Source organism: Anas acuta, chromosome 1, assembly GCF_963932015.1.
Source record: "Anas acuta chromosome 1, bAnaAcu1.1, whole genome shotgun sequence".
Lineage (NCBI taxonomy): Eukaryota > Metazoa > Chordata > Aves > Anseriformes > Anatidae > Anas > Anas acuta.
In genome coordinates this window covers 11,896,241-11,921,970 of record NC_088979.1, presented here as the reverse complement: position 1 = coordinate 11,921,970, position 25,730 = coordinate 11,896,241, and the positions used below count along the sequence as shown (strand labels likewise).

Genomic DNA, 25,730 nt, shown 5'->3' with positions numbered 1-25,730 from the left:
CTGATGTCTACAACAGTCTTTCTGTTGACTTCAGGAGCTCCAGGCTAGGGCTCCTTGGGGAGTAGGGAGATGGGTTGCAGAGTATGTAGGCAAATGCCTTTGGCTGTGGGCTTCCTGGCTGGCATATGTGAGGGAGGTTTCAAGATGCCATTTATTTTCTGTAGACAATTTCATAAAGCAGTGATGGCAGGAAGAGCAACCCATGACTTGGAGCTTGTTAATTGTTGACTGTGAGACTGATCCCTTTTGGTTTAGGACTTAAAGTGAAATTTCAAGATGTTCCTTCCTCAGCTTGGGAGAGGATGCTATGAGCTGGGTCACTCCTAGGAACAGGTAAAATAAACACACCAGTTTGACAAACCTCGTCCAACTGAGTGATATATTTTACCCCTGCCATGAGGTCTGGCAGAGCTGTTCACCCTCCCTCCACCTCGTATGAATCACAACCTCATGCTCTGGGCCAGGAAATATGCAGGCCTGCATGTTCTCAGTTCTCTAGCGTACTGGGGAGCAGAAAGAAGCAAACAGCATTAATCAGCATTGCCTCTCTTGGTTTCAGAGGCTCTATGAAATGGATGCATATTTAGTTTAGGCAAAGGATGATATAGTATAAGGTTGTGATTGTAAGATCTGGGGACCTGCCTGTCTTGTCTGTCTGCACAGTCCTATGTGCTAAGCAGGCTTTGGTAAAATGGTAAAATACCACAGTACTGGATGGTTTAGAGATAGGCTAGTGCCTTAAGATGCTGGTAGATATTTGGGGGAATTTCCTGGAACACCTGGGTTGGGAATTGCCAAACATCACATGTTCCAATATCTTCACAAGACTGAGAGCCTCGTGACATAAACTATGTGCCTTGGACAGATGAGAAGAACTGGGGAAAGAAGAGTGGAGTTTAGGCAGAAGATGAGTACCACTAATCTGCCATGACACAGGCAGGAAGACAGTATTTTGGGGAATCCCTGAGAAGCCCATCCATGTGGGCCGTGGTGTCCCTGTTCCTTGTTTCTTCTTCCAGTCCATGGTTGGGGTTATCCAGCAGCCATCATCCCTGTACTGCCAGTTATACGGTGTTGTCCAGACCCAGGGCCATAGCTTGCAACCTGCACATAGGAGCCACAGGTTGGCCACAGCTGTCGTTATCCTTCCATGCTTTCCCAGTGATTTACAGTCTCCTGCTTCCTGGCACCCCACAAGTTTCTGCCTCCTTTCCAGACATCTCCTGCTTTTAGGGGCCGCCGAATTCCATGCACCCCAGGCCTGAAGCCAGGCTGTGTTTAAAAACAAAGCAGCAGAAACATCAGCAGGAACAGGACTCCACGAAATCAAGTGGAGGGAAATTCTGCTGCTGCAGAAAGTAGGCAAAAGGCAACTGGAGATGAATAGGCTGCCTGACAGTTGGCAGACACGCAGGCTGTCTGCCATAGATGGTAATATAGGCACTGCAACAATTATGGCATCTAAAGTCAAAAAAGCAATAAAAAAGCTTTAACCTCTGCTATCCGGGAAAACAGGCTTTGGTTCCAGATGCATTTGGTAGGGAGAAGTCTTTGCAATGTTTGTGACAGGCAAATGGTCTAGAATGCTCTGCCAAGCTGTGTTAAGGGCGAGGAGTGCCTGGGTTCATCCTTTATTTGTCCTAGTGACACATCAAGATTAAAAAATTATATTACTGCTATTATTATAATGATATTGTTATCACTACTGTTATTTTCTTAACACATCAATGGAGCCTGGGCAGCTGCTCTTTATTTCTTATGTGAATGCAATCTGCGTTTAGATTTTTGTGGAGATCAGACACCAGACACATTCCTACATTCTTGTCCGATGTTCAATATTTTTCCATGAGTCAAGGAGAACAAGAATGGGCATATTGTGTAAATGCAAAACTCTGCCTTTTTAAACTGACACGATGAATTTCAGCCCTGCCTCTTTGTCTCTCTCCTTGGAGCAGGGGCTTTTCAGCCTGCCAGATTTTGTTACTTACTATCTTTGAAAACAGAGGGAGGAAAAAGTCAGCCCTTGTTAATTCATTGTCCCAGACACCTATCAGTGTGGTATCCTTAAGGACTGCTTTTTTTTTTCTTTTTTTTTTCTCTCTCTCTCTCCTGAGATGGTGAAGAGCTGTTGCTTTCCTGCCAGCTCCATTGTGTTCTCTTAGCAAAAGCCTGCAATACTAGAGGCACTTTAAAAATAAGCGAGGAGTCTGTTGCAATAGACATCCAACAAAAGTTCCTGCTGCAATCCACACTTCCAGTAAATGCTGGTTCATAATCCAGATTTAGGGCTTTGGGACTGGTTCATTATAAAACACTGTTACAGGTCAGTTTTTTGCATCTGTTACAGCAAAACTTTTGCATTGAGAAGGACATTTATGCAGACAAATATTAGTTTATAGGGGATCCCTGGAATTTGAATTCCACTTAGGGAAATAGGCAAAACACTCTTCCACTTCTATTTTTTTTTTTAAAGTGCTAGTGAAAGGGACCTGTTTGATGACTGAAAGACTTAACTCACCCGTACCCACCAGAGCAACAACTGCCCTGGAGACTGCTCATATTTGGTCCATGTCCCAGGCAAGTCTTCATGGCCTGCCTTCCTAAAGCCTTTTCCTAAGTACAGATCACCACAGAGAGAAGCATGTGTGAAAATTAAGATTTTTTTCCTAAATAGAGATCTCTTTGATTTTTTTTCAGATATTTTAATAGGCTACAAAATGCTTATTACTGCAGAATATATGAGAACAAAAATTATCTCTACCGGAGTAAGTCTAGTCTAAGTAATACACAAGTGAAATTTCATTGAAGTGCTTCAATAACTCTGACTATTTGACTGGTCTTTCTGAGAGTGCTAAGTTGCTGAGTGCCCTCTGAGCATATTTGACCCAGAGTTTCCTAGCTGAGGCTTTTCAAAGAAAGGGGAGCAGATGAAGAGTGAAAGGAACTAATTAGCACCAAGAATGATGTGGTCATTTGTCCACTATGAACCAGTCCACTACCTCTGGAGTATCACACACAGCAGTTTGCTGTGCAGCCTTTTGGCTGTAATGATTTCTAGTCACCATTAACTGGTGCTGTAAAGGTGAAAGGTTTCACATCAGTTATTAAAACGGAAAATTATTTTGTATCCAGTCTAGTTTTTTTCTAAAGTATATTGGATTCCATATTTTTCCACCTAAAGAGATGTCTGCTTTTCAGAGGTGCTGAGTGTGCACTGATGTCTTTTGGAATTTAGCTGGAAAACAGGTCTCATTATTAACATGTTTGACATTGCCTAAATGAATGAAGAAAATTTTTCAGAAAAATATATAAAGTGCTTGTCATGGACCCTTATAGTCAAGAAAGGGAGAAAGCCAAAGTCCAGCAAAATCCATTTAAAAACTTAGATATTTCTATGGTTGTTAGATCGAGCTTAAAGAAAGTCATCATTTAGCAACACTGCTTCATCTGATACGGAATCAATTTGCTTGGTCAACCCTTTGATTTTTTGTATCAATTAAGAGCTACTGATCTGATGCTTTCTGTGCATGATTAGGACAGAACAGAAAAAATATCCCAAGCTGCAAGGGACCCACAAGGATCATCGAGTCCAACTCCTGGGTCCCCAAAGGACCACCCAAAAATCAGACCCTATGTCTGAGAGCATTGTCCAAACACTTCTGGAACTCTGGCAGGCTTGGTGACGTGACCACTGCCCTGGGGAGCCTGTCCCACTGCCCGACCACCCTCTGGGTGCAGAACCTGTCCCTAACACCCAGCCTGACCCTCCCCTGTCCCAGCTCCATGCCGTTCCCTCGGGTCCTGTCACTGTCCCCAGAGAGCAGAGCTCAGCGCCTGCCCCTCCGCTCCCCTCGTGAGGGAGCTGCAGGCCGCCATGAGGCCTCCCCTCTGCCTGCTCTGCTCTGGGATGAGCAAACCAAGGGACCTCAGATGCTCCTCATACGTCTTGCCCTCCAGACCCTTCACTGTCTTTGAGTGCTTTATGTCCTTCTTATATTGTAACACCCAAAACTGCTTACAGTACTTGAGGTGAGGCTGCAGCAGCACAGAGCAGAAGGGGACGCTCCCTTCCCTCCCCCAGCTAGCAATGCCCTACTTGATGCAGCCCAGGGTACAGTTGGCCATTTTGGCTGCCAGGGCACACTGCTGGCTCATGTTCAGCTTGCTATTGACCAAAACCCTCAGATCCCTTTCTGCAGGACCACTCTCCAGCCTAATTCCCCTCAATCTGTGCAGCATAATCCACAATTATGCTGTCCCAGAAGCAGAATCTGACACTTACTCTTGTTAAACTTCACGTGCTTGGTGATTGCCCAGCCCTCTTAATTTGTCCAGATCTCTCTGCAAGGCCTATCTACCTTCAAGGGTAGTGGTCTAATTTATCAAGATTAGACTTTCTACCTTCAAGGGAGTCAACAGCTCCTACTAATTCAGTATTGTCCTGAAATTACCTAGTATGTATTTGACTCCTTTCTCCAGTTCATTTCTAAAAACATTGAAAAGAACTGGCCCTAAAATTGAGTCTTGGGGAACCCCACTAGTGACTGGCCACCACCCTACAATCTGCATAAAAATACAGATCTGCACTTCTCAAGTGCATTGTCATTTATGGTTTTCACCTCCTCCTCCTCCCTCACCCCTTATGTGATCTGGAGACAATCACACTTATACATTTGCTCCATTCACACTACATTCAAAGTTTCTCAGTTACACGCTACCAGATAACATATGGATTTGTCTTAGGGATGAATAACAAAAAAATGATAAGCAGTGAACAAAATGCTGCCAACTACACATAAGGTAAAAAACGGGAGCTTGTCAAACACTGGAATGGGGCCTGGAGAAGTTATGGCATCTTCATCCTTGTGGGTACTCAACATTCGCCTGGATTGAGGTCCTGAAGGTAGCTCTGCTTTCAGCAGGGCCTAGAAGGCACGGTCCAGAGGTCCCTTCACAGCTATGTCATTTTATGATCCTAAATGCCTTCTAAGGAACTCTCCACTAAGGCTATTGCCACAATACTTTTATTTTCTTTCTGTGATTAGCATGGTAAATGGATAAGTAGCAAAAGAACTCTTTACTGTGTTAGAGATGGAATTGTAGACACCCCTCTATGGAGCTATATGACTGCAGAGGGTTTCCTCTGCATGACTCTTGGTGGGAACTTACTTCAGGTGTCTGGATTTCCTTATCAAAGCCAGCAGAACAGCTGAAACGTTGTGCTTCTGCCCAAACCAGGTGCATCCTGGAGGTGTAGGGTACAGAAGTGATGCAACAACAAACTGTGGTAGTCAAGGAATCCTTAACATTCTTGGCTGAGTCATTTTCACTGTGTAGCCAAAATAATGCTGGTGTTAGTGATGTTTGTGATACCTGTGTCCAGTGGGTTCTTTTGTCATGGCTGTGTTGTGTCAGGAAGGAAATGCTATTCCACTCAGCCACTGCTGAACAGGGAATTTTTCTCATTCTGATATGACAAAGCCAGGGATAACCATTTACTCTAGAAACAGGCCCACGGCTGCTGTGGAGGAAAAAATGACTTTGAGAATGCCTGTTATCTTGGAGAGGTTCATTTTTCAGTGCTGTTTCTGTTTGCATGAATTCACACAATAAATGATTGGTTCACATAGGGAATAAACCATACAGGAAGCATCAAGTGTTATGAATCTGCTTCCATCCCACTCACTGAAAACTATTATAGTAGCCAAAAACACCTGTAAGTATTTTGGTGTCCCTTTGTGGTTTACCACCACAGAAGATGTAATGCATAGCTTGCCCAGAACTACCAGGAGCATCCCACAGTGACTCTATGGAACTTAGTGATGAGTCTAGCACCAACTATCCCCTTGAAGAAAGCTGTAGTTGGGATTAAAGCATGCAGTACAATGGCTCTTTGGAGACTAGACAGCTGCAGAGACATGAGCCTGTGCATCAGGGGATTACACTGACAGTCTCAGACACCGACATTGCTGCTCAGAGCCACAAACCACAGTGTGTGCTCAGCAGCAGGGTTTTGCCTCAGATGGGCAGGACGAAGGAGCTGAAAGGCTGCAGTGTGCAAAAGGCATCACCTCATCTCTGGCAAGGTTTACAAATCCAGCCTTGGTGCTGCCTCTTTGAGCTTCCCCTCAGTCCATCTGAGGGTTGTACAGGGCACTGCCATTGTGCACATCTCCTCCAGACAGGCCAAGGCACAGCTCTCATGTTCTTTCCCTCTTTCATCCCTTTCCTACAACCAGATTTGATCTTCACACTATTTTCCTACCCATCAAGGAATCAGGGGAATGCTTGTCAATGTTGTACTTTAAACCATATGATGATGGCATCTGGTACAGGATCGACAGCTCTTGAGATGCACGAACCCTATTGCAATGTCATCTTCTTTGTGAAATACCTGGTATTGTCCACAGGTATTTACACATACAAAGCCCCTGGGCTTAGTCCTGTTAGGGTTGTTGGCATATATTTCTGACACCACAGCTCTGCTCTTTTTTACAGAGGTTAAGGGCCCTTGTTTTTGCCAAATAAAATCTTTTTGCAAAAGCCAAGCTTTTGCTAGATACTCTGTGCTATAGAATGTTCTCTCTGAGAGAAAAAGAAAGCCAGGAAACTTTTCACTTTATTCAGAGACATCTCTATGCATTTGACTTGTCTATTTGTTGAAACGTCTTTCAATTCTCATCTCCACTCCTCTTTATGTTTCTCACATTCCTTTTAAGCATCATCTTGTAGGCTTTCCAGTACCTGAAGGATCTGTTGTAGTTTTTTCTGGTTTGGTTTGGTTTTTAGCTTGTAGGCACCTTTTTCTTACCCCTAACTGTTCCTCAGACCCTCTGTCTGCTTGGACTTTTTCCAGCTCCTGAAGTATTCCTTGCTCAATGGCTGTCTGTTTCCAAACCTTTTCCTTCACCCTCTCTGGCCCTTTGCTTGTTCTGGGATTATTTCAGACTTCTCAGAAAGTATCATGAAGATGCTCCTCAAAGAAAGGCTAAATAATGAAAAAGCAATGACATGGCAACATGTGCTAGCCCAAGAGAGAAAGGCATTTGGGGCTCCTGTAACCTGGCAATGATCTCCCATTGTCTCAGACTGGTTCTCACTATTCATTCTTGTTCTGTCATTCTGTTTGTGTTTTCAGGCTAAAAATGAAATTCAAGAGTACAGTTCGTGGAAAATATTTAGATACTGGTCAAATGACTTCCACTGTACAGTTTTCTTCCAGACTTCTGAAGTATTGGAAATACAGGAACTGTGCAACATGGACAGACATGTCTTGTCCAAACCCCTACAGCATCTCACCAATAGCAGTAACAAATATTTCAGGGGGAAAATATATGATCATCTTGGTAGGCTTGCAAATATAACACTCTTCACCACTATGTCTCTTCCTCCCCTGCCCACCAAAACCCTAGCCAGTCTCTATGATCCATAAACTGGTTGAACCTTGATGTTTAACATTTCACATCTTTTAAATATTTTGTCTTCGGGTTTCTTAAGTCAGTGTCTTCCATATTCCAAACAAATACTGAGTTCCTCTTTAAATCTTGCTGTATATTTCCTCAGACTCTATCCATTTTGGAAGAAAAAGCTTTTAATTGGCATTTAATTTACAGTTGTTCATCTTGCTAAATAACCTCTTGATCTGCACTTACTCTTTAGACTCTTATTATATAAACTTCCATAATTTTCTCTTTTATTTGTCCCTTCTATTGTCTGTTCTCCTCGTAAGACTATCTTCTAAGCTCTTAAATCTTGTTACTTTTCTCCAAAATCCCCTAACATATTTGCCTATTCTGTTTATATAGGTCAAACTCTTGGTGGGGTGCACTTGGCCTGTCCTGACGCTGCAGGTTTAAGCTGAAGGTTTTGGAAATGGCTGTTAGGTACTGCTGTTACTTTATGTCCTTCTCAATGGGGGTGAAGATGCAAGCTGGGTAGAGGCAGGGGAGAGATGCTAATGCAAGTCAAACCAAGCCATAAAGTGAGTGCACCACCCTTCCTAGATATGTTCTCTTATGACTGGCCTGGATTTGGTCCTAAAATCCTATATTTCACTTCTCTTCTGAAGTTCTGGCAGAGGATCAGAACTCCTTCCTCCTAACTAGAAGCCATTTTGACCAGTTGTTAATTAGGAGTCTTAGATGAAGCAGTGATGGAAGGCACTTCTCACTCAAGCAGGTCCTCCTTGTCCTGGCTGGTGGATTCAGTGCTGGAAGCACAGCTGGGTAATATGCTGAGGAGATTATTTTTTTTCCCAGTTGATGACTGTATCTCCCATGAACTGTAACTTACCCTGCAGAAGGTCTCAAGGCCAAACAGTTGGCGTGAGTGCCCCGTGTGACCCACTGATTTGCAGGAAGAGCAAAACAATCTAAATATTTCCTTATTTTTCCAAAGCTGTCTTGATGGCTGCTGTCTTCTTTCATTGACTGAGCTTTTGAAACAGAATGATGCAGAGGAGATTGGTACTTGGGTAATTAAAGTCCATGTGTGGGCATGGCTGTGTGATCTTAATGAAGCTAGAAAGCTTTTGCACTGCTAGTTTGGAAGGGACACTGGGCAGAAAACTAGGACCAGAATGCTCCCAGCAGTCTTTCCTTAGGTGAAATCTGCTATGCCACTGGTCTCTAAAAAGCAAATCAAATAACAGCCACCACATTTTTAAGGATTAGGAGCTTCCTGTGCAAGACGGTATGTGTTTTTAATACTTTAAGCTGACTTATGAAACTGGTAAACAATGTGGAGGGTGGTGTTGGATGACCTCTTTTACATGTCTGATCATCCTGTCAACATTTGTAATGCATTTGATATTTTCTTCTCATCAGGATAGGATCAGTTAAGCAGTTGCATTTCCCAAAGCTCAGGTTGTATTACGCTTTGTTCCACATTTCATGGTAATAAATGTTGACATAAATTTCTGTAGATTTCATATAAAGTGATTGTTAATGTATTCATGGTGGAAAGGGAAAGGGAAAGGGAAAGGGAAAGGGAAAGGGAAAGGGAAAGGGAAAGGGAAAGGGAAAGGGAAAGGGAAAGGGAAAGGGAAAGGGAAAGGGAAAGGGAAAGCGAAGCGAAGCGAAGCGAAGCGAAGCGAAGCGAAGCGAAGAGAAGAGAAGAGAAGAGAAGAGAAGAGAAGAGAAGAGAAGAGAAGAGAAGAGAAGAGAAGAGAAGAGAAAAAGGAAAAAGGAAAGAAGAAAAAAGAAAAAAGAAAAAGGAACAAGGAACAAGGAAAAAAGAAAAAAAAAAGAAAAAAAAAAAGAAAAAAAAAGAAAAAAAAAAAGAAAAAAAAAGAAAAAAGGCTTTTCCACAAGACAAATACACAGCTTTCAGGATAAGAAATACAGATCTTTCATGCCTTTTTTGTTTTGCTCACAGTAATGACTACTCCATTCTGATTAGCAATCTTGACCTAGTTAAATTGCTATTGTTTCTCTGTGTTCCTATTCTTCTAAAAGACTGTGGCTAGACATGATATTTTATAATCCATCAAATGTAGAATCTGCATAAAAATATAATTATTGTGCTTCAACAACTTGGACCAAAGCCCTGACGCTATATTTCTAAGCAGTACACTGTGAATAATATGGATGCATTTTTAGGTGGTATGTTCAGTTGGCAAGATATGTGATTTTTCCATAAGTGAAGGTAAACTGTGGCATTTCTAACATACTGATTACTATTCCAGCCTTGTTCCCCAGCTAATGAGAATTAAGTGGATACTTGTCAGCCAAGGAACTTACTTATTTGTTGCTATAAAGTCAGATTTAGTGGCACTTATTATAGTGAACAGGGAGAAAAATTTGTACTACCTCTCCATCACTGTTACTGACAGTGTTGATTATGCCTAGGGATCACCCAGAGGTGGGATGCCTGTGTACAAGGCACTGTATCGATGCTCCATCCCAGAGCTTAGGATCAGAAATACGGTGGTGGGAAGGTTCAGGGCCTACAGAGTGAAAACCTAATGGCAGCAGGCCTTGCACCTTGTGATCGAAGTGGTTTTAGGAGTGGATTAGCAAAATGGGAGAGGAGCGGGGTGGAATGGAGCTGTGGTGGCTTGAGCAGAGTCGCTCACCAGCAGTGTGAGGCTGAAGGTACCTCCTCCTCCTCCTCACAGCTCAGCAAAACTGGTTGTCTCCTTCCTGCGGATGCGCTCCAAGGGGGCAGCAGGGAGGATGACAAAGAAGAGCAACCACATAGAGCTGAGCCTGTGCCAACCAGGCTGGGGCAAACATGGCAGGGCTTTGACCCTGCCGTGATGCTGTGCTGCTTTTTGGGGGACTCGGTGGCTGTCGCACTGCTCCTCATGGCACCGCCTGCCCAGGGCTGCAGTTCCATCACTTGGAAAGGTTTCCAAGATCAGCATCATGCAGCAGAGCAGACTTTCTGAACATGGAATGATAAAATCTTGCTGAAGACAACTGTCAGGCTTGAGTTTCCAGCCATGTCAGGTAGAAGTTGCAAATGAGGACGAAAGATTAAAAATAAATATCCTTGCCTTTGCTTTCTCTGCAGAAAAAAAAAAATAATAAAAAAAAAAAATAAAAAAAAGTGCAGAGAAGGGGGCTGGGGAGAGATCCTCAGAAGAAGACCTCTTTAGGAGGTCTTCAGGAGTTCTTCAGGAGGGACATCAGAGCAAACCTGCTGCTCTGTGGCACTGCCCTGGACATGGGGAAGAGTGGGAATGGCCGAAGCTGCCAGATGATACCAGAAGCTGTGTAGAAACAGTAGTAATGGGAACCATTCTGCCTGATCCTAAAAAATGTGACAGTAGTCAGGAAGGGGCTGTGAAGGTGCGTGTGTGACCCTGGGGAAAGGACCTGTGATGGCCCAGGAGGCCTCTGAGGCCTGGGGCAGTGGCTGGAGTCCAGGCCTCGCTGCAGGCCTGGGATGCAAAGGTGCTTTCACAGCATAAATGAGAAGTAGCATTCAGCATGTTTTTCTCCTTTGGAATCAATTCCTGTTTCTTTTTTTTTTTTTTTTTCTCTTTTGGAAACTTTCGTTGTTTGAATATTTTCTGTATTTTTCATGTAATTCCTTTACCCCTTCCCCTCCCCAGATACTTGAAGGATTTTGTTTACAATGCAGCTACAGATACAGTCAGCACATATTGTGAGAACATCTAGGAAGTCCAAAAGGGACCTTTTAAAGTGGATTTGACTGTTCCATGGTAAAAGCACAAAACCCAATGCTGCTTTTCTAACATGAGAAGTATTACTCCGCACAAACTGCTAACACTACCTCACTGCCTGCTTTACAAAGTGTGTCAGTCACTTCGTTTCCCTTCCCATCGTTCCACCATAGATGCTAGTAAGGGAGACTGGAGACTTAAAACACAAAGTATTGTGTTATCTGCTTTGTAGTTTGCGTGCAGTGCATTGGTGTTTTGCTCCAGTCGTCGTGGTCTGGCTGTAGATGTTTTGAGATGACAGCTAGAGATGTTACTAACACCCAAGGATGGGTTGCACTGGGAAATTAATTCCTTTGGAGATCTCCAGGTGCCGTGGAGATGCTCCAGCAAGCTGGAGGGATAAGCTGTGTTTTACTTGTTCTAAGAGCTGTGAAACCCTGTGCTGCTGGATGGTTAACTTAGGACTTTCTCAAGTGCTGTTGTCCTATGCGTTATTAAAAGATAAAAATAAATAAATAAAAATAAAGAAAATAAATTCAACAGAAGAAGCTGAGTGGAGCACACACAAAAAAAGACTTTCATTGAAACTGAAATCAGATAGTCCTTAGCATTTCCTGCTGTCACAGACAAATTATTTTCTTGGCCATTCTTGGCCACTTGAAAGCAATATAAGTGAATGTACATGGGTAATGTCAGAAGTAGAGCTAAGATGTGCTTATAAAAATATGGGTAAATATGGATAGTTGGAGGAAAAAATCCCTAAAATTTCTCATTGTAAAATTGTGTTTTTGCACCCAAGAGGTTTTTGTTTCCAACCTCTGGAAAAAAAAAAAAAATTATAAAAAGTAACAAATTTCGACCAAATGAAAGGCGAAGCAAAAGTTTTTTGGTTGGTTGTTTTGGGTGTTTCTGAGAAAGATAATGATTTGTTACCAGATTTTTGATGAGCCTTAATTATTAGCTCAGTGGAACTCCTGCTGGTTTGGCTGTGTGTCAGGGAGCACTGGAGAAGAAGCTGTCTCTCCTAAATCCCTTTAAAGACTCAAACTAAGTTTTAAGGAGGAATTAATTGTCCTTCTGCACAGGAGGTGGTGTCATACGGTGCTATTTAGACCACGTCATCTCTAGAGTTTTGCCCTGGCCTGATAATGTTGCTGAGAATTTTGTTTGTGATATCTTGTGTGTTCTCATGCATTTAACTTCATGCAGATCCCATGCAGCTTTAACTTCAGAAAATCGATGCACCCAGCACTGCGTGGCTGCGTGCTGACTCACCAGAGCCTGCTTAGCAAAAGGTCTTACAACAATACGGGCTGCCAGGAAATGCCATGTACTCTTTGATGGTTCATAAAGTCCTGCCCGCCTATTGTGGGATGGAGCCGTACATGGAGAGCTTCTTCCTCTCCCAGTTACTGTCATGTCACACATTTCCCATCACAGAGCCTTTCAGTATTACACGGTTTGAGTGGTTTGAGATGTGTAATCGGGAGCCTGTTTGATCTGAGGAATGTGCCTCTGTTATGTGCCTAGGAACTTCTACGTTACATTTACTGACCCAAATCAATCCTGGTTTGCAAATTGGAAGAGATGGAGCTTGAAATCTGGCAAGTTCTTTTTCCCCCCTTCTGAAGAGTGTGTGTTTTGCTTGGGGAAAAAGGGCTCTGGCTGATGAAAAAGTGATTGGAAGCTGAAAAATGCAATTGCTAGAAAACAGCAAAGGTTTGAGTGATCGAATCATGTCCCTTCAGAAGACAAAAGAAGCATAGTGCTTGGGCATCAGTGCCACATAAAAGACACTGTTTGGATGAAATAGCAAGACAGAGAGGCTTGTGATGGACACTGCTTGTCTCACTGGAACAAACACAGTCTGGTCACAGCAAACCGCCCTGACATGGAATTGGTAACATCTCATGGCAGGGATGGAGAGGGGGCTTTGTCCCTGAGGGCTGCTCACAGATTTGTGCCCTAACCCTCCATGCCCCTAATGCACGCATTGACCAAGGTGTTATCGGCATTGTTTGGATGGTTTGCAGAGATGTAATAAGTCAGCACTCGTCATTTCTTCTTTAGAAATCTCTTTTTGTGGGCATTTCAGGAGACCACATGTAATGAAACCCTTGACTGCTCCAGCCCATGGCAAGGGAGGGTTGAGTTAAAGGACATATCTGGAGATCACGGTGCTCTCCTTTGCTTTGCCACTGGCTTGTGCAGGTCACTGGGCAAACCACTCCATACCTCGCCTATATCTGTGAGGGGTTAATTCATACGCAGGAGAAAAACAGCCACTATGCACAGCGCCGTGCAACTTTAACTACATCAGAAAGCCTGGTGCAGGCGCTCTGAAAATGTGAGGACATTTTAAAGAGCTCCAAAATGACACGCAGAAGTAAAATTAACTCAGAAAGACGTATTTACCACATAAAGCACATACATGCAGAGGATATATTATTCATTATCTGTTCAGCCTTTTTGTCAGCAGCACATCCGAAAGCAAAACATGCTGCCAAGTCATGTATTCTGATGATCAGGGGACTTCCCCATTTCCCAGGAAGATGAATTTGGGGGCACGAGAATGATTTCTAATAAGCACACTGACTGCAAAGATGATGGTAAAAGGAAGTGCACCTTACTGTTTTTTTCACAGAGGAAAGTACAGTGAGTCATGTGTCAGGAGGAAGATGCTAAACAAAGGCGGTCCCTGTACTTTGCCACCTAAAAATCTCTCCCCAAGGACAGCTAGTAACAATGAGTTACTCTTGTAGGCAAAAGGTCTTGGGCTTGCACAGGTAGGCACCAACATATCTGTCCTTATAAAACAGAAACATGAAGCTGTGATTCAAAAGCTATGCTGGAAACTTCAGATATGAGGAGAGATTTTCAGTGTCAAAGAGAGGAATTACAAGGCTTAGCTCTGAGGGGTAAACTCGGTGCCCTGCTGATGACTTGGGAGGATAGATGGGGCCATGATAAATGTCTGTGAGCTGAGCTCTTACCAAATGACTCCCTGGCATTCACTCTAGAATAAAAGTGTTCACACGTGGAGTTATGTGGGAAGCATTCTTACCAGTGGGTAAGTCTGAAGCTGAGGGAAATTACATACCCGTGGGCTTCTGTACCTGAAACAGCAGTGTCCAAATAATGTGATTTGAAGATCTCATAAATCATCCTTCCTCACGTAACTGCAAAACTAGAGATCTCAGCGTCTCATCTGCCCGTCGTGGTTTCCCAAGACATCACACTTTGTAATGGGCCTGGTTTTCCCAGTGGTACGCACGGTTACTTGTCAGATGACATTGTCCTGCCATCTTCTCGGTCGGTGCACTTCTGCCCAGGCACGAGATGAGCCGTATTTCCCTGTGGAGTTTCCTGACATTGCTCACAGACCTCTGCGCAGCTGAAGCAGCCGCAGCGTGCACGTGGGCTGAGCTAGGTCTGCGTACGCCCGTGGTTGCTGTGGCTGGTGCTTGGTGCACGCCTTTAATGTAGAGACCTGAAGCTTTGACAGGTGTGTTTGTTAAAAAAAGTGATTCTATTCTTTTATGAACTGCCTTTCTGAAATCTGAAATAACACTACTTCAGGGTATATACATATATTGGTCCAAATTTTTCAGCTGGTGGGACTACACCTTTGTTTTGTGTGCACAGGGTGGGAAAAGATTTCTTTCAGCAGACCCACAGGGTTTGTGAGCAGATGAAAGTATCGCTGTAAATATTCAAGGAAAAGGAAGTAGAGTTGTCGTTCTCAGAGCGGTGTTGCGTGCACTCTGTGTTTTATAGCAGATGGCTCAGAACATAAACAATTAGGGCTTAATGTATTAATATACAAATCTGGAAAATAATCCGGCAGTACATCACGGCCCAGCCCCTTGGCTGACATAAATTGACATGGTTCCAGTGGCTTCACTTCAAGTTTTGAACAAGTTAACATCCAACATCTTTAACTACACCGATCTCCGGTCATTATAAACCTACGTGAGATCAGGATGCCTAGATCTCACTTGTGCCATTAAAATGTCTCCTAGGACCTTTGGACTCTGCAGTCCAAACATGATCTTTTGGATCGTGAACCAAAATCATTGCAGTGGAATCCTGCAGCATTGGGTAGACACACAGGCAGATTTCGTGGCTGCATTAGTCTCTGCTGTCTGAAAATACATCAGATCTGTCTGGCATAGATAGACGGGAGCAAATCTGGGATGGATATGCCCTAGGCTTTGCCAGCTACAGCTCTGGCCACCTCCCTCCACTCACACCCACAGGAAAGGTGGGACTTCTGGTCAACAGGAGGCAGTGATGCCCAAAAACTGCTGGTGGCTATAAAGACGGGGACGGCGGTGACAGGGAGATGTCTCACTCACACATTTCCCTACCGTTCTGCACAATTTCATCGACTGTTTTCACTGACCTTTGCTGCCCAGAATAGTTTTCTGTGCTGTGCAATGCTTACTTGCCTGTTTGACCTGCAAGATCCTTCTATAAGCACCAGATAGACTATAGCTTGTTTCTTCAGTAGTCATCTAATGATTATTATTTTTTCTCTCTGCTTCTTTCAGCTCCAAGGCTCCTTGAAGAGAAAGTTGGTGGTAAATCTGTCACCTGTCAACAACAAGAGGCCAAATGGTGTTTCAGACAACTCTTTCCTTGACATTAAGAGGTTAAGAGTGGGCGATAATATCCCAATGGGACAAGGTGGCCATCATGCTAACAATTGCCAAAGCCAGTCAATGTCTGGAACTATGCCTGTTGGGCAAGGATCACAAAGAAAGACCAGTAACCTAGCAAACAATGCACATGCTAGTGGGAATGGCATGTTTAATATGACTTTGAAAGAGGTAAAGAAAGAACCGGGAGAAACAATGTCCTGCAGCAAACACTTAGATGGCCAGATGTCCCATGAGAACATGTTCCCCAACAGATATGGGGAAGACTCAGGAGAACAAATGATGGATCCAGAGCTTCAGGAACTATTTAATGAACTGACTAACATATCAGTGCCACCAATGAGTGATCTTGAGCTAGAGAATATGATAAATGCCACAATAAAGCAAGATGAACCGTTCAACATTGACCTCGGGCAGCAAAGCCAGAGGGGCCCTGTGAGATCTCTGCAGATGGATAAGATGGTAATTAAGAGCGAATACGCACCAGGCATGAACCAGGCTTCTGTGGGTTCCCCACAGATGAGGCCTTCTTCTACAGGTCCAGCCTTCACTATGGCCACCGCTGCCATGTCCACCTCCTCACCCATCCCCTCGGTGCCTCAGAACCAAACGCAGGTGTCGCAGGTCTCTTCTGCATCCAGTCGGCCATTGCCTAACTGGCAGGAGGTTTCTCACGCACAGCAACTCAAGCAGATCGCAGCCAACCGTCAGCAGCATGCCTTGATTCAGCAGCAACAGCAGCAGCAGAACCAGACAGCCAACTGGTCCACCTTGTCTCCGTCTGGTCCTTCCCCCGGGCCCTTTGTGCAAGAGAAAATCCCCAGTCCTTCTTTTCGCCAGCAGCAGTTCAGCCCACAAAGCTCAGCAATGCTTGGGGTGCCCGTGAATGGGAACCAGTCAAAGGGGATGAATAACTATGTTTATAAGCCAACCACTCCCCAGAGCAATCCCATGGACATAATCATGCAACAGAAGCCTCAGGACCTCAACAGAAACTTTATCAACAGTGCTCAGCCACCACTAGAGCAGCATCATGGCAACACAAAGCCTTTGTTTCACTTTAACTCAGAGCAAACAAACCAGCAGATGCCTTCAGTTTTGGGTTCCCAAAGCAAGCCTGCCCTTCTGCACTACACGCAGCAGTCACAGAGCTCAGCCCCAGTGCAACAGCCGCAGCAGCAACAACAGCCACAGCCGCAACCTGCTCAGCCTCTCCCAAACCAGTCTCTTCAAAGGCCACCCAATGTACCCCTAGCAATGCAGCAAAAAATGATGCTTCAGAAAATTCAGCAAAGCCAGCAAATCTCAGGTTTGCAGTATCCGGTCTCTCAGCAGCACAGACAGGTAAGGCAGATTCTTCCTTCTTTGTTACATTCTGGTCTGAGTGGTAAAAAGGGTTTTCCATCCATTCCTCATTCCTCCAGGAGATGTGTACTGGTGTGTAATGACCTCAGGACATACTTCATCAGAGCTGCTGATAGCCTGTTTAGTGCCTATTCAGGTGTATCACAGATGCACATTTGTAAGAATTTCAAGAAAGACGTGCTCAGAACTTATATTTTTTTCTTAAAGCAAGAGGGAATATGTCACTGCCATATATTATGTAGATACTTGTCAGAAAGGTGAGATAGCAGAGCAGATGTAAGCTTATTTTGGACTCTTGTCTGAGTTTCCTACCTTACAAAATTTTTGGTTCTTTTGAACGGCACAATTGTAATGAATTCCTATGTTATCTTAGAGAATGCATTTTACAATGTTAATTTTTATGTCATCGATTTCCTCAGGGAGGCAGGGTTAGGAAATTCTGTTTTTAGATATCGTTTGACTGACATGACAAAAATACTGTTTGCACATTTGTTATCTGTTTGGCAAAGAAAAACTAAGACTTATCTGTGAGCTTTATAAACACCCATCACACTTCTGGGAATAGTCTCTGCATAAAATACGTGCTTAGATATGAAGGTGAAGGCTTGCACAGATACATCGACAATTATATACCATGTGGCCAGCTCCCACTGTTTTATCATGAGACATTGCTCTGACATGATCAATGATTATAGCTCAGTTATGCTATGCCAAGTCATCATGCACCAAAATCCCATGTTTCAGACCTGTCAATTGAAGTTCAAATATGTAACCTCACTGTACCCCCGAAACTGGAAACCACATGCAAAACAGGCAAAGCACATTTTTGATATTGGGATGTTTAAACCATTCGGAGGAGTTTTGGTGGGTTCATAGCACTTGAGGGTAATACAGATGTAGAGATTGCTCATGAATTCCTTTGATATGAGAAAGAACTATAAGAAACTACTGAGAAAATGAAACCCTAAATTTTCCATAAAGTCACTGAGGAGCAGCACCGTGAAAGAATCGGTCATAAATGGCATATCTTGGCCAACCTGTTTGGGTGAACAGTATGAGTTTTTGAGAAAAAGCGAATAGAGCTGTACGCATGGAAACCTTTCTCCTTTTACATCTTTTAAACTCCCTGGCCACCTAACCATGACTTTTTCCAACAGAGGATCCCTTGGCAAGAGGCTCCAGGTGAAACGTTTAGGCAGACCGGGTGAGGAGGTGTTGCTTTGTTTGATGATGCTGGAGGATTAACAGCAAGCACAGCTTTGCTGTTTTACAGGAGAACTCTGCTGGCTGTTGCTCTCCTCCTTGGGCCACTGTGTGCTCACTTCTCAGGCACATTTCCCCATTCTCTTAATAGACTGGCAGGCAGATGAATTTTAGCAGTTCCTTCATTCAGCCATGATGAAGCTTCCAGCAATCTGTCAGCACAGGGGAGACAGGCAGGACTCCTGCAAACACTCCTGTTTTTCTGTAAAAAAAACAAACATGCAAGGTCACATTCTGGAAAGGAATAAAAACATTGAGCATAACGCTGCTCAGGGCAATGTTAGCTCCCTGTTCTCTGCCCTCTTGGGCTGCTGCTGAGGGAGGCAAGCCAACAAGATGGTTACAGGCAATGCGGTCATAGCAGTGGTTTCAAAATGTATCATGAGTGTAGTGGGATCTATCACCTGCACAGCCACAGGACCTTTTGGTTTAGGAAGCTTTCCCTAAATTAATTTTGCTAAGTGCCAAGCTTCAGATATTACAAGGAAGGAGTTTCGCCTATCATCACAGACTTCTGCAAGAAGCTTTCCAAAGGCTCACATCACCCGGCACACAGTTTTGTCTGCAGGATGTGCTTATCTGACCTGTGGCATAGCTGAAAAGTGTACTTTTGTAGGCACAGATTGCAGGGCTTTTGCAGCTGTTGCTTCTGTGCTCTAGAGAAATAACTGGATTAGAAAAGATCTTTCCTTAAGATCTTTTCCTGCCGAAATTCAGAAAATCAGGTGGGTGTCTCTCAGTATTCTGTAGCTACAAGAATGATACTGACAACTGCATAAACTCGGTCCATAAAATTACAGGATTTAGGATCATTTTGAACACAATTGCTCAGCTGGCAATGTTTATTAGTTCTGTGAACAACTTTAGGCCTGCCTGCACAGATGCAAGAGCTCATCAACCCCTTGGTCAGGGCTGCTTGTCCCCATAGATTCATCCCAAATATTAAATCAGAGTGGGAGGAGAGACCCCAGCATTATATTCCAATAGAGATCATGAAGGTCAAAACGAGCTCATGGGTCAGTTCCTGTTGATCTTAGCACTGGGGAGTTCACCTCATTTAGGCTGCATGGTCTTCTGTCCTGGAGAATCATCTTCCACCTCTGAGGATTTCTAAAGATCATTAACAGTGATGCATGATTAATTACCAGCATTACTAATTAACTTCATGATTAATATATATTTTACTCATGCTGTATTTTTCATGAGGAATCAAGGTGTGATTCTGCTAGATATTGTTCAACTCCTCCTTAGATCCTAAATTTGTCATAAATGTGAACAATAAGGACCATCTCAACTGGCTGAAATGCTTTGTAGCTGGAAATGTGAGTTCACACTCATAAATAGCTGCTGTGACATTGCCATTAGGTAACACTGAATGGGATGCTATAAACTCACATTTTTAGCTGAACCAACTCACTCTCTGGATTTTTTCCCCAAGCTTTAAGATCCCCCCAAAGCATTTGAACTTCTCTTTATCAGCCCCGGCTTGCTAACTGGAAATGCAGGAGTTATAATTTCTCTGCCTGTCACATTCACTTTGTGTCAAATTGGAGCAAACTTGTAGTGCGATTTGCTAATTAGATGTCTTTTGCCTCTAGGGAAAAGTCATAAAAATGATGGAAATCATCTTGGTTTCCTAGAAGAAGGTTGAATTGAATGAAAGTTTGGTTTGCTTCTCAGTTTTCTTCTCCGTTGTTGTGGGAAAGGTTCACCTCTCCATTGTCTATCAGGATGCAACATATGCACAGTCAAGAAAAAACTTGTACAAATTCAACACTCTCTTTGTTTAGGGAATAATTAGAAGCTTCAATTTCTGCACTGGTTAAATTGGGTTTGCAACACTTATCCAGAACCTGGGGGAAATCTGGAACTGTAACTGGAAATCTGTAACTGGGAGAAGTTTGAAATCTAACTTTCTCTCTGTGAAGAAATGGAGAAATGAAAGATGCTTCTGGAGTAAGGCATAAGGTTTTTGAACAAACAGCTTGGTGTTTTTAAGTAGTCTGAGAAATTCTGCACATATTTTTAAAGTTTTTGGTCACCCGTATGACTCATTCAATAAGTTCCATCAGTCTTCTATCAAGAAGTTAAAAAAAAAAAAAAAAAAAGGAAAGAAAAGAAAAAGAAGCCAATATCTGCTAAATAAAATATTATAAATATTATTCATTCCCTTCTGTTTTCGTACTAAAGCCAAATTAAACTCAGAGGTTTCAAGATGAGTTTACTTCCAATATTTTTATTCAAATTCACTCGCTAAGGGTGGGGAGAAAAGAAGGCTGAGCTCGTGAGAAGAGGAACCCTAATGGAGCAAGGCCACTCCACGTGGCACTTGTGGGCATGTGCCCTTGGACCACAAGATCCCTGTTTAGTGTCAGCTTTGGAGGCAAGGAGGACAGAAGGGATCACGAGAGTTTCAGCTCCTGCTGTACACGAACAACCAGAGGTCCTTGTTTTAAGGCTCTGAAAACACCAGTGTTGTTCATGTAGTTACAAGTGTTTCCCTGTGGAGAGCTCAGGGCCTTGTTAGTCCTCACTCCTTTATAATGTCTTTGAGGATGGGATCATCTCTCTTCCTTCCCTTTTCTCTCTCTTTTTTTTTTGATTTTTTTTTCCCAAGACCCAGAAATGCAGTGTGATTACTTGCAGTTTGGGGGCTTTTTTTTGCCATTGCTTTCCTTAACTGGGGTCTACCTTAGATCATTTTCTTCACCAGATCTTAACAGGCTCCTTTTAAATCCAACCATTCTCCCTTCCTACTGAATACCAGACAATCTCTCCTCTGTTACCTGCCCCAAGCATGAGTGACCCATATGTGCCTCTTGGCTGATGCCCTCCTACAGCAAGGCTTTGTATTTTGCAGCATGTGGCCGATGTTCATCTAGGTGCTCCATGCCCCAGGGGCATGACATGGGTGCATCTGGCTGGAGAGGGGCCATGATGCAGCTCAGAAAATCAATGCTTAACTGATATATATCCATTGCTCCTAAATGTCTCCAAGGGATGGCGATGGTAGTTTAACTAACCCGGCAGCTCTGCACCCAAGATAATCTAATTTATTTTGGGAGAGCATAATTGGACTTACAGCAGAGTAGCAAGCAGCAGGATGTGGCCTTATTTAAAGCATGGGCACCATACAGATTTAATAAGAAATGTATGTTAAACTGTCAGATTGTCAGTGCTATGCAAGGGAGAAGCACCAAGAGCAAAAGATCTCATGGTTTCTTTGAAAATGCAGCTAGAAAAACTCCTGTTATCGTTCACTGCTGAGTGATTACTTACACCTCTAGTTTAGCCTCTGAAATCTCTCAAAGAAAATGTGGCTTCTTTGGATGATTCATATCAAAACAATATTTTCCTAGACCTTTGTGTTTACCACTAAAGAAGAAGAGAGGAGCACATTTTGGTGAGGCAATCTCTCTGTTTTCAAGTGTGAATGAATTATTTTGCAAATATTTGTTAAATGAAGAGAGAAAAACTAGAGTGGCTTGTGGTAATTGGTACAAACCAGGACTTAAATGTGACTGAGATCATAAATAACAACGATTTCCAAGCCTTTGGAATCTGCAATAATAGAAACCGTTCCATAGTGTAAGGAAATAACAATGTGACCTTTCTTGCAATGCTCACTATAAAAATAGTGTTTGGATGAGAGCTTTTCTTGATAGCTCCATTTTGGTTGCATTCCTTCGTGCAAGGGCTTCTGAATTAAATATTCTTAATAAAAACTTGAGGACGTCCCCATAATTACCGTCAACTGAATGGTCATAACTGATTTATGAACACAAAACCAGAAAGAAAATGTCAAAGGTTTCTGTATTGCCATAGTGGACAGTTGTCTTGGTGTCTTGTTGGTGCCTTATATCATTCACCCTGTTTACTAAATCAAATATATAGACAATCACACTGTGGATGGTCAGTCCCTGAGGACATCATAATTCAGAGGCTCGGTGACATTGCCAGCTTCATAAGCTTTCTTGTACTCTTTTCATAAAGTATTTTCACTACTACAATGGTAGAATATTAGCCTCTTAGGTCAAATGCTTCTGGGTTCATGGATTTGGGACATAGCTGAGATAGTCCCTGTGGTCTCGTTTGGGCTGCTTTTGGGAGGTACATCCATGAAGATACCAACACAAAACATCATCACGCTTGCCTGGATGTGTTCTGTGCTAATGTCGGCACACTTGTTTATTTGTCTTATTGTTTATTAGCTTTGTGAAATTGCCTGGGAGGTTCACTGATAGAACAAAATATCATTCTGTAAGAACAATATAAATGGTTTAAAAATGGCACCTGTCTCTGTTATAAATTGCCCCCTTAATTAATTTTCAGAGAGCATTACATTAATAATAGAAAGGAATTTATTGAGTAAGCAACAGCAAGCAAAACAGCGCTGGGCGGCCGGGGAGTCTGGGCTCCACCAACGGCGCGCACCTCACCCCCGCCAGGGTCCCTTTTTATTTCTTGGTAATTCCGGGATTACGCAGCACATCCTGGTATATTCTGCGACTGCACGCACTGTTGCTAGGGGGTCGTCTCTGTCCCTCTGGTGGTCGTGAAGATGAAGGCCGTAGTCTTCCTCAGCGTTGTGGTTCAACTTCTTTTTTTATTTGGTCATGTTGGCCCAGCGTGAGACAGGAAGGCAGGATGTTGATACACTAGGTTAGCAGCTTATCAGGAGATGGTTACATGAGCTTTGCAGCAGGGTCTTTGAACAAAAGAGGCAACTGAGATGCAGAAGGAGAGAAGGGGGGGGGGGTCTCTTTTTTGTTACATTAAGCAAAAGAATTTTCATAGTGTCTAGCCAAGCATTATACAGCTCCTTACTGCAGCAGGGAGTTTTCGCAACTCCCGTTCCTCAAACAGAACTCCTTGTTTTTATAATACAAAAGACAATGAACAAACATTTATTGTGTATTACAGTCTCAAAGGGACAAAAGATGAGTTTCACAGAAGAAATTTGAAGGATATCAGCTTCTACCCACCTGCACATCTGCAGATGTTTGTTTGAGGTCTGCAGTGATCCAGAGGTATTTCATGGGCTAGTCATTTGTCCTGGCTGTGGGGAAAAACAAGGTTCAGCAAGAGTGCTATGTGCTTCAGTCCTCTCATTTTACTCCACTGCTACCTTAAAGACATGGGAAGACGTGGGGAAGCAGAGGGACACCCAAGGTGCCTGGTGTGTACCTGAGAGAAGATGTAGGGGCTGCAAGGAGGAAAGGGCAGGAGGGAAGATCCACAGAGCTGGTGGCAGAGTTTGCAGTTTGTAGGCCTGGCATAGTGGGGTAAAGTAGGGAATCGACACCAAAAACAGGACATGAGTTTGTGTTTATGGGATTAACTGGGAAAGGAGGGGTAACGAGGCAAGATTGGGGTAAAGAGCTGTGAAGATGCAATGGGAGGCAAAGAACCAAGGATGTTTCAGGTCTGGCTCTCTGCTACGAGGCAAGTTAGTCTGTGCTGACCTGTGATCTTATCAGTGAAGCTGGGATATCCGTAAGGACTCATTACCTGCTTGAAGTGAAGATTTCTGCCATTGCCGTGCTGTGCATCCGAGGCCGGAGTCAAGCCCTGAGTCAACTTCCTGTAGGGATTTTGGAAAGGCAGACTGGAAAAACAATATAATTCCACAGCCATTGGGAGCTGGCATGGTGAAAACCCCTTTCCTGTAAGTTTTTGCTCATTTGTAGGCAATTTATGAATACCTCAAGAAGTCAAGGAACAACAAAAAAAAATTAACAAGACCTAGCTCTTATTTCTCTCCCTAGAGTCTTTCTATTATTTTAATTCCCTGAAGTCTTCAAGAACAAGTCCTCTCTAGGGGTTCAAAATGAAGCAATATTCTAGTGGCAAATATTTGTTTCTTCATTCAGCCACTTTTACTGCTGGTGCTTTTATGGTGGAGGCCTACCCCAGGCCACTGATGACTGTCATTAAGACAGCAACAGACCTAGTAATGTTCTTTTAATATAAGTTTTCATGGGTAACTTTCCCGTTTGTGTGTAATACAGATCCAGAAAATCGGCCAGATGCTCCAACAGAACTAATCCAGAACCATCTGCCTGCTTCATTTGCAGCATGCCTGTTTCTGATAATGTACACATACAATGTAAGAGACAGCTTTTGCCCTGAAGAATTTATAATCTAAAAAAGCAAGCCAGACAAAGCATGAGAGGAAGGAAATGTTACTCTACGTTTTAGATATTATTATATATTTAGGGAAAGAGAGAAGGAAGATCTCACCCAAAGCCATTACAAGCCACCCACGAGCTGTGAGATAGGGACGTAAGTAATACATTTACCATCACACAGAAATTCACTGAGTCTGATGTTGAACCAGAGCAAAAGTCAGTCTCAGAGACACTGTTGCTGTGTCTTAGGACTATCCCTGACCCCACCACTGCTCATCTTGACCTGCCTGCCCCCTGCCCCTTGCGTCCTGCTCTGAGATCCTTCCTTACTGACCCAGCATCCCCAACTCTCAGCCTGCACAGTCCCCCAGAGGAGTCCGCCGGAGGACAGTGTTTGATGCTTCTTTTCCCCATTCCACCTGTGGATTGATGGCAGACAGCCTGCTGAGGTGAACCCAGCAGCTTGCTAACTCTCCAAAGGACCTGTGAGCAATCTGTGGATATATTCTGGCTATTCCCAAGGTTCTGCTTTCCTCACATGCATGAGAAACGAATGGGGCCTTGAGGGTAGCCTCACATCACCCTTTGCATGTTGAACAGGCCAACCATGTTGAGTGTCTGTCATCTCTTCAGAGTTCTCATTTCTCCATCCCCTCTGACGAGCCTCTGTTATGTCAAGCCCCAGCTGGAATTCAGAAGGAGGCTGAGTGCTGCCAACACTTGGTTCCTCTGAAAAGCCAAATGGCTTTCATAGAGTCTTTTAATAGTACTACTTAGTCTTGACATAGCTGTGGAAACATGTGAGTTTAATGATTTTCTGATTTTGTGGGAAGAGGTGAGGAATGATTTGAAGTCTACAGGATACTGAGAGTCAGTAGGAAATGCAGAAAACAGGTAAAATGGGGATATTTATCCCTCTCCTTCATATCACTTCTCTCTATTTAATGTTAATCCCCTAACCTTCCTGTATAGCCAGTGAGGAAGGTGCAGTTCAGAGTACTTAAGCTGGACACATCCGTGAGGCACAAACTCACTGCAGAAGACTCTCAATTCCCTGAGTCCAGCCGTGCTGCTGGAAGAAATGGTCAGATTGAACTCACGATGGAAGCCCTGAAATGTGACATTGCCTGGGGCTGTAAGCAAGGGGCAGTTTGGCTGGGCAGGGTGGGAGGAGATAGA

The 25,730-nt window shown here is 43.4% G+C and overlaps 1 protein-coding gene across 1 annotated transcript in view; it reads left to right on the top strand.

Annotated features, from left to right (window-relative positions):
• The window catches only part of MAML2 (mastermind like transcriptional coactivator 2), a 206,036-nt gene that overhangs the window by 123,586 nt on the left and 56,720 nt on the right, over positions 1–25,730 (top strand). The window contains exon 2 of the mRNA XM_068669679.1: positions 15,685–17,136. Coding sequence (XP_068525780.1) covers positions 15,685–17,136 — 1,452 coding nt within the window. The remainder of the gene's footprint in view (positions 1–15,684; positions 17,137–25,730) is intronic.